This window comes from Bos javanicus, chromosome 3 (assembly GCF_032452875.1).
Source record: "Bos javanicus breed banteng chromosome 3, ARS-OSU_banteng_1.0, whole genome shotgun sequence".
NCBI classification, from domain to species: domain Eukaryota; kingdom Metazoa; phylum Chordata; class Mammalia; order Artiodactyla; family Bovidae; genus Bos; species Bos javanicus.
In genome coordinates, this window is record NC_083870.1 from 2,994,173 (window position 1) to 3,008,593 (window position 14,421).

The 14,421-nt window shown below is 52.0% G+C and overlaps 1 protein-coding gene across 3 annotated transcripts in view; it reads right to left on the reverse strand.

Moving 5' to 3' along the window:
- Positions 1-782: 782 nt before the first annotated feature.
- Positions 783-14,421, reverse strand: part of UCK2 (uridine-cytidine kinase 2) — a 125,502-nt gene continuing 111,863 nt past the window's right edge. For all 3 annotated transcript variants that reach the window (XM_061399690.1, XM_061399700.1, XM_061399683.1), the window contains exons 5-7: positions 8,389-8,486; positions 6,313-6,361; positions 783-5,014 (exon numbers count right to left, since the gene is read on the reverse strand). In XM_061399690.1, the coding sequence (XP_061255674.1) occupies positions 4,875-5,014; positions 6,313-6,361; positions 8,389-8,486 (287 nt within the window). In that variant the 3' untranslated portion in view covers positions 783-4,874. The remainder of the gene's footprint in view (positions 5,015-6,312; positions 6,362-8,388; positions 8,487-14,421) is intronic.

Below are 14,421 nucleotides of genomic sequence, written 5' to 3' on the forward strand. Positions count from 1 at the left end.
ACACCTATGTGTGATTTAAAAACATACCAGCCTTCTGGGACGGATTCCTCTGAAATTCAAGTTCTTTTGGACCCAAACTCCTCCGTGGGTTTGCTCTGTCCTTGGGACAAGTGGCTGGAAATAGCAGGGCCACTCTGCACGCAGATGAGGGTCATGTAGTGCCTGGGGACAGCGGGTGAAGGGACACGAGAAGGTGGGGGGCGAGGGGGGGCTGGGGTGCTACAAAGAGGGCAAAAGCCAATCATTTTAATTATTTTAAGATCTCTGGTGGTGGGTGGCCTAGATCTTTTAATATTGAGGTCGATGGTTATCTGCATTGATTGTATGACTATACACTAAATAGATATAGTCACTTAAGGTAATCACACACATGGATGTATGTGTATTCAGCTTGAAGTTGTTCATTGTTATAATGCCAAGTTTCCTCCAGCCAATAAGGGTTTAGAATGTTTTGTTTTGGCTTTTATTATTAAAGTTGAGGAAGGGACAGCAAAGGGAGGGGAGGGAGGGAAGACACTGCACAAACTGGATGACCTCAAAGGAAGCAGAGCCAGCTAGAGCTAGAGAACAGAAGCCTCCCAGGGACATTGGCCTGGCTTTCAGAGATGGAGCAGAAGTGCACGCATGGAGGCCTGCAGCGCAGCAGAGGATGGGGAAGCTTAGCGACAACAGGCTGGTGCCCATATCCAGCCAGCGAAGGCCTAGAGGGCTACCCTCCCGTCACCCGCTGGCCTCAGTCACTGTTCCTCCTGCACAAGCACCACAAAGAAGGCAAGAGTGGGTTCTTTTCTGTTCAGTCTTTATTTACAGCAAAGTACAGAGTATGTGGTCATTTAAGTAAGTGCTAACAAGTAAGTGCAGGGCAGTAGAAGGAAAAGGGGAAAGTGCAAGCATCTGAAAGACCAAAAAAAAAAGGCCTATGTCTCTATTTACCTACTCACCCTGTGCCTGAGGCAGGACCAGCCAGGCACTCACCACCTCTATGGGTGGCGGAACACTGCCTTGAAGCCAGCCCGCTGCCTGAGGAGGGCCACAGAAGGCGCAGAGACCAAGCTCAAGGCGGGGACTCAGCTCCAGACTCGCCCTGACGGTTTCCCGAGCATGCTCGTCTCACTCTCATCTGCTGGGACACAGACTTTGCCCCTCTACCCTCAGGTCAGGGGGAAGGGCAGGAGTGGCAGAGAAGCCAGCCCTCTCCCGAAGCCCAGCCCTGAGACCCGGAACCACCCTTGCCTGCCTCACCCACGTGGTCATTGACAGGCAGCTGGGAGACTCCAGGGTAGAGGAGAACATTTCCCTGCAAGAGGCTACTAGTTCCTGCCAATGGCTCTGGGCCCTGGAGCAGGTCAAGTTGCTAAATTAGGAACGCCGCACAACAGCAGCAAAGGAGGTGATGCACCAACCAGCTGGGCTCCGGCCCCTGCTGCACACAAGCCTGATCTCAGAGCCTCCCAAGAGGCTGGCATCCCACCCTGAGCACCACGACAAGCGTCCACGCCAGCCCAGAGAGGCAGCAAGCCAAAGTCCTTGACCGTCCAGCAGCCAAGACCACAGTGGGTTGTTGCGGTTCACAGGCTCTGAAGGGTGAACTGGAGACTTCTGCGGTACCCTCCAGGGCCTGTTCTTCACAGACCATCGCTTCTCGAGGGCCCACCCTATCCACTCCAAAACCGATGACGCCTGAGGTAACAACACTGCATCTTCCTTACACACACTCCCAGCTCTCTGCTCCTGTTGGTTCCAGGGTGGCAGAAGTTCCATTAGCGTGAAGGCGTGTGGGACCAGGACTTCCCACGACACAGCGCCTGTTGCCTAAGCACATGGTTCTTGGACAACACCTGCACAGCGGGAGAAGCAGGCGCCACCGGGCGTCTCTGAAGGCAAGAGACCCCCATGCGTACACTACCAACACTGCCCTACGCCGCTCATCCGCGTTGCCTCCCCAGACAGTGAACAGTATCCATTTCTGGCCTAATAATTATATCCGATGCTCCAGCAAAAACAGAGATCCAGTGGGCTTCCCTGGTGGCTCAGAGGGTAAAGTGTCTGCCTGCAATGCAGGAGACCCAGGTTCGATCCCTGGGTTGGGAAGATCCCCTGGAGAAGGAAATGGCAACCCACTCCAGTATTCCTGCCTGGAGAATCCCATGGACAGAGGAGCCTGGCAGGCTACAGTCCACGGGGTCGCAAAGAGTTGGACACAATTGAGCAACTTCACTTTCTTTCTAGTGGCTCTTAAAATACCAATTCCAGGATTTGCTGCATAGAAAGATCAAGTTCAAATAGATACCCAGTTGGCTAAATGCTGGGGTCCCCACAGGGTAGAGCTTCCTATCCCCTCCTTGCCCCAGACTTTCTGTGTCACAGAACCAGAGGAGTCATTAGCATGGCCAGCGAGCCCCCAGCCAAGAGGCCAAGATATCAAGAGGTGGGGCTTCCCTGGTGGCTCACACAGTATAGAATCTGCCTGCAGTGCAGAAGACCCAGGTTCAAACCCTGGGTCTGGAAAATGCCCTGCAAAAGGGAATGGCTACTCACTCCAGTAGTCTCACCTGGAGAACTCCATGGACAGAGGAGCCTGGTGGGCTACAGTCCATTGGATGGCAAAGACTCAGACACCACTGAAGGACTAACACTCTGACTTCACCAAGAGGCAGGGCAGCCTGAGAACTGTTTCCTACCAAGGACAGGGCTACTCGGAGACCCTGGAGGCTTGGTCCCAACACCACGAGTGGATGAAAAAGCAGCTAAGTAAGTCAAGGCTCAGAGATGAGAAGACTCCATCTTCCAAGGCAGTAGGATAGACAGCCAAGGCACTGAATGGTTTGGCACCTGGGAGCTTCAAGTAAAGTTGAGCGTGCTACCCACCCAGGGGCCAAGGCTCCCCGAGACAGGGAGCGGCTGCCCCTGAACACAGACAGGCCCCAACAAAGCAGGAGGCCCTTGGGTCCTCAGGATCCTAACCCAGGCCTGCCATCCACCCTTCACCTCAGAACTACACAAGGCATGACTGGAAAGATAATCAATACTGGTTTGGAAATGCGCACTTCAGAACTCAGCCAACCCACGGGGCACTGGCCTTCAGAACAGGCACCTTGGGGGCCTTCCCTTGCTCCAACTCAGCAGTTGCTACTCTCAGGGGCTCCTTCCAGAGCCTATAGTCCAGTCTCCTGAAGGTCTCAGGGGTGGCAAAGCCCTGCTGCGGATTAGGTTTGACTTTCAGACAGAGCCCAACAGAGTTAGAGTCAAATGGAGTCCAGAAAAGGGGAAGCAAACTGGGTGAGGCTGAGCCTACAGGAACAATTCAATGTGACTGCAGTTAATGGTGTTGGATTTATCAGAATGGCTCCAAGGGGCTACAAAAGCAATGGAAAGAAAAGGGATCCCAAAATGTTTCAGGCTGTGGCAGCCACAAGGGTAGCCTATCGAGCTACCTAAGGGCGATAGAGTAAGGGCGTAGCCTATCGAGCACTGAGATGGTCAGACGCCGAGATTAAAAGGTTCTGGCTCTTCTGCAGTTAAAAGATGAGGCTTTAGAACAGTATACTCACAGCTCCTCCATCTTACTAGGTCCCCTGCTTCCTCTAGCCCTCCCCACCAAGAATCTTCAGGAATCTGTACTGCTTCCAAAGAAGGAAGTCTCCACCAAGAGGGAGCCTCAGGGAAAGCTAGAATTCTCCACCCCAAATGTTTTCAGCCTAAGACTCCAACTTGTAATTTAAAAACGCTACTCTTCCTCCCCGCCTCTGTGCCCAGCGGCCAGGTGACGTGGCTGCATGGTAAATAAGTAAATCGGCGTGGCCATGATACTGCCTGTCATGGCCCCTGCTGTCTTCACCACGCTGCAAATCCCTCAGGGTGGGGAAGAAACGCTACAGCTCCCTATACAGCTGAGCTCTCTGGCTGCCCTGGGAGGGGCTGGCTGCCAGGAGAGGTCCTCAACCAAAGTACAGGCTGCTAGGGTCCACTGTGCACCCCACAATCTGGGGGAAAGCCTGAGGACTATCATTGTGACCTCCCTGGAAGACGTCAGCATCTCAGATGCTACGATAGGCACAGTCCCTCTTTCCCCACTCTGTCAGGAAGCAACCCCATCGCATCCCCACCAGGGAAGGAGAGAGAAGCCGCTCTGGTTTTCAGAAGTGGGTGAGTAAGGAAGGAAATAGCGAGCTGCCTGAGCAGCCAGGGGTGGGGTGGGGGCAAGAAGAAAACACAGAAGACTCGTTCCCCTCTGTGGGCTTCTTCCCTGAGTTTTTTAATTGAGGTCTTGCCTAATTTCAACTCAGAAAAAAAAGAGAGAGAGAGAGAAGAAAAATAAAAGAGGATCTCTTATCCACATTATCCTAAAGCTCCAGCTCCAAGAAGGTAGCATCTGGCAGGGGAGGTGATCAAAGGTCCCAAACTCCACTTCCAGTGAGTCGCACAGACGCGGAGAGCCACGAGTCCCGAGCCTCCCTTCCAAGGCCACCTGAGCCTGCCCCACCAGGCACACGCTGGGTACCAGGCCTCCGGTGAAACCCCAGGTCCAGCCCCAACACACTCAAGGACAGGCCCTCCTGCAGAATACTTACGGCAAACAGCTGTACAGTATTTGTACATTTACACAAAAATAGATCCTTTTATATATATATATGTATTTATAACTGGTTACACGTTGGACTCATAATTAGGCATCACCAGTAGTAGTTGGCACAGTTTGTCATTTAAGCTCAGGGTCAACTTCTGTTTCATTTCGTCGCTCCAAAGTACCAAAAAAAAACAAAAAAAGGCATTTCATCTCCACGGTGTTTTCTTAAATACAGCAATGTCACAGGAAGCCACGTGTATAGATGCACAGTGCCTCCTGCCCCTCCTCCGGCCCTTTGGAGGCGGGGTCAGTGCGGCCGGCTGCTGGACTCCGAGGCCTGCCTCTTGCGGGAAGGGGTGTAGCCGTTGAGATAGCCATTGGTCTGTCGTTTGGAGAGCCCCCCGTTCAGGATGTCCTGGATGTGCTGCACGATGAGGTTGATGGCCACTGTGGAGCAGAGAAGGGCAGAGTGTCAGGGGCACATGGGGGTGGGGGCGGGGCTGCGGGTCTGTTTGGGTGGAGGGCACACAGGAACCGGAGATGAAAAACCGCTCCAGGAAGCCGGCTCTGCTGCTTGCGGGAAGTCACCCGAACTCCCCAGACCTCTATGGGGGCTAATATAACCCCACAGCAGAGTTCTCAGAGTAGGACAACCCGGGACACAGTAAACCCTGAATGTGAGGCTTCTCATCAGGATGCGATCAGAGGCAAGAACTGGATGGAAGCAATCAACCCAAATTCTGCAGATATGAGGACTGGTCTTTGTTCTGACACCATTTCACCAGGGAACCTACCAGCTCCCCACCCCAAAGACAGGGAACCCCACAGAAGGCCCTCTCCTCCAAAGGTAAGACTGGACTCTCCTTCCTTAGCCTTAGAAATAAATCATATGCTTCAAGCACATGATCAATGTTAACATCACCAAAAACAAGACAAACATCAAGTGCTTTCTGGGGTGATGCCCCAAGAACATGGCCCCCCCAGGGTATTCTCCACGTTGTATGAGCTGAAGCCAACCATGAGGACACAAAGGCAAACCCAAGCTGAGGGCTGTTCAATAAAAACAACGGGCCTGTACTCCTCAAAAATGTAGCGTCACAAAAAAACAAAGGCTGAGGAAGGTTAAAGGAGTCAATATTAAGTGTCCTGGATGTGACGAGTGCACTGTGGCTTGAATGAAGTGAAATTTTCATTGCTGAGACTAACTCCCAAATGGCTCAGCAAAAAAATTACCTTTTTAAACAGAGGAAAACTGAAATAAATTATAAAGAGAATAGGAAAACAGGGTCTCCCAATTCGACTCTGCCCCATTACGCCTAAATCCAGAGATATTCCTACTTTCTAGACAAGGCAAAGCTAATGCATAAGTACACAGTGGTAAAAATCCTTCCCACCCCAGGAAAAGCTACTTTGAGCTTTCTAAATGAAATTAAGAAGGAACTCTGCTTTTACTAAAAAACGGCCTTAGATACAAGGTGCCCAGGTATCACTGGGAACAGCAGCAGAAGGTATCCACCGCCAGAGGAGCAGGAACAAGTTCGCGTCTGTCCCCGCTGATGTACACGCATAAGCACAGCGGCCTGTCCTTGAGGCCAGGTGTGTAGGTATGAATCCCTTTCTGGCTGCAGCAGCGGCCGGGGCCTCAGCCACACCTACATAGCCTTGTTTGGTTACCACATCCTATCCAAAGTATAACTGACAAAGGGAGGAGTCGTGCCCATGCATGGCACCCCACGAGGACTCACCGAGATTATCTGCACCTCTAGGAATGATCACGTCAGCATACTTCTTTGTCTGTAGAGAAAGATATTTATAACACATTAGATGGATTGCAATGCGTTAAAGAGGAAAGCTGGCCCAAGCCCTTCTCCAAGGGAATGTGGAGAAAGGGCCAGCCTTCACCTACTAATCCCAGAGGGCAATAATCTGTCACTTCCAATGTAATATATTTTATCCCCTTTATCTAATTTGTAATAGATCAGCTTTTTCCTGAGTTCTCATTAACATTTAACACTTGTTCAGCTTACAACCTGTACAATGAACATGGTCTTGGAAACTAAATATATAACTGCCTCTTCACCACTATGAAAAGCCTCAATTCATAACACCCAGACTTAGGAAGAAGCAGTTCACCTTGGACTTCAACAGTTTGTCTAGTCGGAAAAAGTAAGTCCCACTGATGACCATTTTCTTCAGCTCGGTTATGACACAGTCTTAAAAAAAGAAAAAATAAAGCGCACAGTTTTTGGGTTTTTTGGTTTACTAAGACTTGGTGAACCATTTTACACACTACTGTGTCCTGGTGAGGCTGTGTAAACAATGCCTTAGGCCATGGGTCGGTACCCTGCACCATGTCCATACTACAGCTGTGGAAGGCCAGAGGCCCAGCGTGAACTAGGCAGACGATGTATCAGGCCCAAGCTCACACAGACTGAGCTGCTCTTTCCTGAGCTGAGTGGCTGCACAGTGGGAGCTAGTAGAAACAACCTAGAAAATACTTACTTAAAATTCTGAGTTCTACTACAACAAAGTTAAACAGCAGAAAGTTGGCAGTAAACTCTAATCTATGTCCAAAAAGAATACTTTGTATTTTTATTATTAAGCTAGAAAGAACAGAGAGGTCCTCAGATGGATGGGTAGAACTTCAGAGCACCACAGCCACCTCTGCCCCCTCCCCAGAAACCTAATCCTGTGACCCAGGCCTCTCCAGGGAATGAGCAGGGCATCAGGGTTACTCAGGCTGACTCACACAGCCCGCCTGGTTCCGGATCTGAAACAAAAGTCAAGTCGGTTTTGAAGCAAAACCTACTAACATACTTGAAGAAACAAAGACAGCTTGGGATCTTATTTTTCCAGTACAGAAGAAAGAAGTTAATTATTAACATTAAGAGAAGTAGAAAAATCCCCACCCTACACTACTTCCCAATAGCCCCACACGAGCCAGTCTCCCTAAAGGCATCAGCCAAGATCTGGCGAAGACCCAGCCTCTCTCACACTCTCAGGACTGAACTCTAAATTCTCAAGGAGTGAGAACATGGTTTAGCCAACGTGAAAAAGATGTATGAGGAGGTATGAGTCTCCTGAGCTGAAACTCTTTCCAAAGCTAGGTTCTCTCCCATGCCTTCCTCTTTCACACCCCACCACTCTACCTCTTGCCCCTGACAGCCTTCCCCAAACTTTCACCTTACTTTCCTCAGGAAGCTGGGGTGCTTCCTAGGCTGAGGGCTGATTCACTAAAAGCTGAACACTGCCCAGTCCCTACTCTTCCTTCTCTGAAAGTCATCTCACTAGAGAGTTCCCAGCTCATGGGGAGGCCTGACGAGCCTGGGCTAGGGTAGACATACAGGAAGCCTGCTCCTCCATGGTACACCTCCCCAAGGGGAACTTACATAGGGACAAGCTCAAAATAGGGCTCAAAGGTGGTGGCAGAAGAGATTCAGAAGGGAAGACTCTGCAGCTGAGGTCTCGTGCACCAACATGCCAACCGTCACAAATCTTCTGAAGACCCAAGTGGTCAAGTCTGTGCTTGGATACGATGCCTCCTTAATAAAATGCCTCCCCATGAGCTCACCAAGTGAGAAGTGTACAGCTTGCAGGAATATGGGACAGCAAGATCCTGAAGGACCACCCCGAAAAAGAGTGGCAGGGCAGAGCCCCGTGGTAGGAGGCAAAGCACCAGAGACTGCCCTTTCTTAGGACTCGACAGAGGAGCAGTCAGAGGAGCGAGTGAGATCCTGGCCGGGGAGCTCAACTGACAGACCTTTATTTGTTTCATTACATTTTAAAGACTAAATTCAATGAAAAACAAGAACACAACTCACTGGCAAGCAGAATTCCTCAAAGGCAGGCTTGACGAATGTAATGTACTGAGATAAAATCTGCTCAAGGTCCCTCCCTCTTTCGCTGATGTCCCTTAATACTAGAAGAGAAGGAAAAACAAGAATCAAGAAAACGGTGCATGAGTCAACACATGTCCGCCCTTCGCGAGGCTAATCAGGATCATACAAGCTCCACGAGGACTCTGGATGATTCACATGCCGGATTCCTGAGAGATCAAGAGCCGGTCAGCAGCAGCTTTGGGGAAAAACAAGTTGCATTTTCAAGTCTTACTACAGTCAAATTCAGCTATGGCAAAACACTCTCTGAAATAAAAGGTTTCCGGGAAAGGCCATTAGTCTTCTCATTTCAAGCAACACTTGCCCCAAATAAAACTTCATTGTGAACCCTCCCAAAAAGGTAGGACAAACTCATAACAGGAAGGAGACTGGGCCGAGAGAAGTGGTGGGGCTTCCTGGCAAAAGGGGCAGGTTGCCAGGAGACGTCTCCTTTGCCCATCCTCATCCGATTACCCTTGCACGCACTCACCTGTGTTCAGGCTGGCAACCCTCTGTGGATGAGCCACCTCTGTCTGCCTGGCTCCCGTCCACACTGGGCCCCCCCCCCCACCGGGTGGAAGTATGGCAGAGGGCCCAGCTGCGGTCAGCCACACCTGCCCACCTCAAGCACAGAGAAGACCACTAAGAAAAGATGAGAAAACTATGGTGTCAGAAACCATGGGCCAGAGCTGTGAAGCAGCCCAGAGGGACCCAAACTTATCATCTTCCACCTTCTTCCTCCTTGAGGGTGGGGGGTGCTTTTAACAGAGTCTTTTGTCAAAGCACAGAAAAGAGACCAGAATCCTGGTTCTGCCTCCCTGGGCCTGAGTTTCTCCCAAACTCAGCAAGTGAGTTTGATTCCCATATCAAAAGCAACCCCTCCCTACAAATGTTTTCAGTCGTGGCTATTAAAATCTTTCCTCCCACCCCCAGAAGGGTATCAATTTATCTACAATCATTTGCAGTGGACACTTGGCTCCTCTCAATCACTTGTCAAGTAATCGTTTCAGCATGGGATGAAACTCACTGTAAACAAACACAGGGAACACTTGTGAGTGCACTGCTGGAAAGTTGTGTCTGTAAATAATTCTGTGGACACGTATGCACGCACACAGGAACACACGCACGTGGGGAGGGGCGGGAAACAGAGCTTCTGCGGTTACAGTACAGGCTGGCGTGAAGTCTGTAAGATCAGAAGGCTAGAAAACTGTCAGGAAGACCCCATTCCAGAAACCCAGGTAATACACTGCTACCACCACTGACTTCCAGCTCCGCGATTCACAAGGGTCTTCCCCCCATGGGCCCTGCTAATAAAATGGTTGGTTGGTCCCTAACTTGTCAGGATTTGCCTCACAAACCCAGCTGCCTGCATGCCCAGCCCAGCCAGGAAATGGTCTTCTCGGGCATTTGGACATGGGGCCCTGCTCCAGCTGATGCCGCTGCTCTGTCAGGGACATTCGGCGGCCAAGTAGAAGCTCCAACAGCTGCCACGTGGCTCAGCCCCACGGGCCTCCAGAGTGCGGGCCTGTGGGCCAAGGGGCTGAGCTCACCAAAACACACAGCTCCAGAGCAGAGGAGCCCGTGTGGCCTCCAGCTCTTCACATGTCTCCAGATAAAGCCCAAAGGAAAAAGGAAGTCAGACCAAAAGGGCATCAGAGCTGGGGGGGAAAAAAAAGCAAGCACATGCCTGCACTTCAGCAGCTTTGACTCAAAACCGTATAAGAGCTTGATGTCGGATTTGTTTTGCAAGACATGCATTTCCCACAATTGCTGACAGCCTCAGCACCGTGCAAATCTCCATCCTCCCCACAGGACACACACGCACGAACTCTCCCCTTTCACAGTGCTCTGCCGCCGCCCTCAGCCCACGTCTGCAGCTCTCCTGTGCCTTGCGGACCTAGAGCATCACCTGTCATGTCACAGGAGTGAGGAACAGGAGGGGAGAGAGCAGGTGGAGCAGGTGAATCACACCTGCCTCTGCTCTGGAGCCCAAAGCTGCTTCTGGCCCCATCATCTAGAGTGATGGGGGCAAAACTGACCCTATTTGAATCCTGACCCCATTAACTACTACCTTTGTGGCCTCAGACAAAAAGCTCATTTTTCTTAAGTGTAAAGCAGAGACCACAATAGCAGCTTGTCTCACAAAGCTGCCACTTAGGAAGACTGGAGATATGCATAAGATTCTTCAGCACCATGACTGGCACGTGGTGTGCGTTCAGTAAGCCTAAGAGGCACGCTCATGACGCTGACCGGACCTGAGGAAGCTCCAGGAGATGGATGGCTCCCTGATAAAGCAGACCATCAGGAGGACACGAGCTGGGAACTCAGCTAAGCAGGCTGGACCCGGTGGGAGGTGGGGGGTGCAGTCCCGGGAGCAGCTGGGAAGGAGGGGGTGGGGCTTCAGTGCGGAGGGGAGGGCAGACACGTGGAAAGACAGGATGGCGGGGGGAAACAGGCAGACGGGAGGAGACGTCCCGCAGCTTCCACGCTGGAACAGGAGACGGCAGGGGGTCAGAGCGCCGTCCAGACACATGAACACGCAAAACAGAAGGCTTCGCCCACCTCTGCTCCCAAGAGCCTCCCATCCAATTACCACCTTAGACAGACGGCACCCCTCCTTGAGCCCGGGACAACTTGGGACCAGCTAGTTCACTACTCTGAAGTGCCCTCCTCCTCAGAGTCAGGAAAGGTAACCAAGCCAACCACTGAATCAGAACAAGGTCTTGGCACAAACCGGAAACTCCAGAGACTCAAAGCCGTCTCTGACCCCGGCACACTTGCTGCGCCGGGACAGGTCACCTAAGAGCGCCCTGCCGGGTGAAGGGCAGGAAACTCCAGGCCTGCTCTTCCCTGCCTGGCTTCCGCTCAGCCCTTCCAAATCAGCCTGTGCTGCTTCTGGTCAGCCAGAGCCAAGAACCAAATGCAGAAGGACCAGAATAAACACAGTTCCTCCACGGTTGTCAATTCCCTTTAAAGATCAGTTGAGGAGATGTGTTATTCTAGTAAAAGAACCAACTGCCTATGTCAAGGCTCAGTGAAGCCCTAATTCTGTGTAAGCTGGAGAGAGGGCCGTGGCAGGCGGGCCTGAGGCCAGCGGTCCCAGGGCCCACTGCAGGCCCTCTCTGGTCCTGGTCCAAGGGTAGGTTACACTCACACGGAGGGGAGGCATGGCAGGCTTTGCTGGGAGGAGACCAATCCCCTAGACATCAAGGGGCCCCCTGGGAAGGAAGGAAGTCCTTCCAAAGGCTGTGAGACTCCCTCCCTTCCACATGAGGGTCAACCTGGAGTGTGCCCGGGAGGATGTGACCCACAGACAGTAAGACCATGGCACTCAAGTCCCCAGGAATGTTCTGCTCCCCAGCTCCTGACTAATCCTCCTTCCCTCTCCCTTACCCCTACCCCGCCCCAGCCCACAAAGCATGTTCCCCGGCCCTACAGAGACAGAGAGTGAGTTTGTAGAAACAGCATTTGGGAAGCCCCACTAGACCAGCAGAAGGGTAACTCGGCAGTGGGTGACATGACAGGACGCAGGTCTGAAAGAAGGCAGTGAGCTGCCGCAGGGGAGGCAAGGGGTGCAGAACTGGCCCTGAGAAACCCCAGCAGAGGCTCTCCTCCATGTCACGGAAGGATCCTAGGATCAGGTCTTACCTAATCTATCCCAGAATTATCCATCTAAATCAGACGTGTCACACCACAAAATGTGGTTCCAATTTCCACATTTTTGTACTCACTTCTCTCTCTCAGGCATCACTCCATCCCCTGGGACGTTAGTACCACCTGCTGGACTAATGAGAGGACATGTCTACTGAGGTTCTGACAAGTCCTGACAGAACACTAGGGAAAACAGAACATCAGCTACCCTCTCAAACGAAGCAGGTTTCTGATCTGCCACGTTGACATTTATCCGCTAAAGCCGTCACCAGGCATTGCCTCTCACGGCACAACTATCCTAGGAGTACTAACCAGTCATTACATGATCCACCAGTAGGAAAGTAAGGTGCAAACTGATTAGAACACAGCCTGCTCCAAGTCACACATCGACTAAACAGTGAAAAGTGAAAGAAACTGCAAGTGTCAGTCGCTCAGTTGTGTCCAACTCCTTGCGACCCATGGACTGTAGCCCGCCAGGCTCTTCTGTCCACGGGATTCTCCAGGCAAGAATACTGGAGTGGGTTGCCATTCCCTTCTTCAGGGGATCTAAATGGTGAAACCAGAATTAAAATAAAGTCCAGTTCATCTGACTCCCATTTTCCCCCAGTGATGCCTCCCAAATCTGGCAAGCTAACATGGATATCCGAGCAGATGAGCTGGGAGTAGAGCAGCCTAGGCAGGACCTGGATTCATGCATGAAGTTATAAACCAGACCCTGGGATCAGGTGCATAAGAGATTCTCAGGCTCTAGTCTCAATTATCTGTCAAAAAAGACCATGTAATCCTTATCTGGCCTGTGTCATGACCCTAAAAAACAGGACTGTTTCCTTCATATTACCTATTAAAAAAAAAAATTGCCTAGGAGGTCACCAAAGTCACAAAGCTAGGGGGAGGCTCTGCTGGGACTAGAATTCTCTTCATTCCATCGGATTACCCTTCCCGCATGCCACCTGGGAGGCGAAGTACAGCTTCCCTGACTTGCAGAGTATGAATCCTATTACTTCTCAGGAGGGCAAATCCCAGGGACTCATTTCTCTAGACTCTGCCCTTTCCACTTACAGTCCTTGTGATAAGCACACTAAATTGGATAAACACCAAATTTGTTTCATGAACTGGAAAAGGGAAAACTTCACACACTTTGAGGTTGGAAGGCTTTGGGTTGGGGCTTACGAAATCTGAATCTGCCACTGACTTGCTCTGTGACTAAGGGCTAAGCCTGGAGTATCCTGTGTCCCTCCTCCTCCAAATGATGGGGACTCAAACCTTAGTCACCCTTCATGCCTCCCTTCAGTCACTTCCACCGCACTGCCTAGGCTGTGTCCTGTCGGCTCCAACTCTGCTGGGTTCCCCATCTCTCCTCAGTGGTTCATGCCCCAAGATGCCACCCACAGACCTCAGCCCTCCCTGTCATCCAGATCAGAAAACAGTCCTAACCAGCCACAGTGTCTATTTTTGCAGCGAGTGCCTTCTCGGGTTGCCTACACCATCAGCCCACCACATCCACGTCCAGACTCCACTTCCCCCACAAGCCCTCTGGAGCTCTTTGCTCTGAGCCCCAGGGCTGAGTCCATGGACTCTGCTTCCCCCACAAGGCCTCCCGAGCTCTCTGCTCTATATCCCAAGGTGAGTCCACAGGCCCCACTTCCCCCCACAAGGCCTCCCAAGCTCTCTGCTCTTCGTCCCAGGGTGAGTCTACAGGCCCTGCTTCCCCCACAAAGCCTCCTGAGCTCTCTGCTCTGTGCCCCAGGGCTGAGTCCATGGGCTCTGCTTTCCCCACAAGGCCTCCCAAGCTCTCTGCTCTACGCCCCAAGGTAAGTCCACAGGCCCCACTTCCCCGACAAGGCCTCCCGAGCTCTCTGCTCTATGCCCCAAGGTGAGTCCACAGGCCCCACTTCCCCCACAAAGCCTCCCGAGCTCTCTGCTCTGTGCCCCAGGGTGAGTTCACAGGCCCCGCTTCCCCCACGAGGCCTCTTGATTTCTCTGCTCTGTGCCCCAGGGCTGAGTCCACAGGCTCCACCTCCCCCACGAGGCCTCCCAACCTCTCTGCTCTGCGCCCCAGGGCTGAGTCCACAGGCTCCGCTTCCCCCACAAGGCCTCCCAAGTTCTCTGCTCTGCGCCCCAGGGCTGAGTCCACATGCTCCACCTCCCCCACGAGGCCTCCCAACCTCTCTGCTCTGTGCCCCAGGGTGAGTCCACAGGCTCCACCTCCCTGCCAACAAGCACTTCAGTGTCTTCCGCACACGCTCAAGGTGTTCAGAGGGAACAACCAACTGTGCTCCTGAGCTGGCTGGACAGAGTGACCAAAGCTTCACAGAACTTTCTGGACAG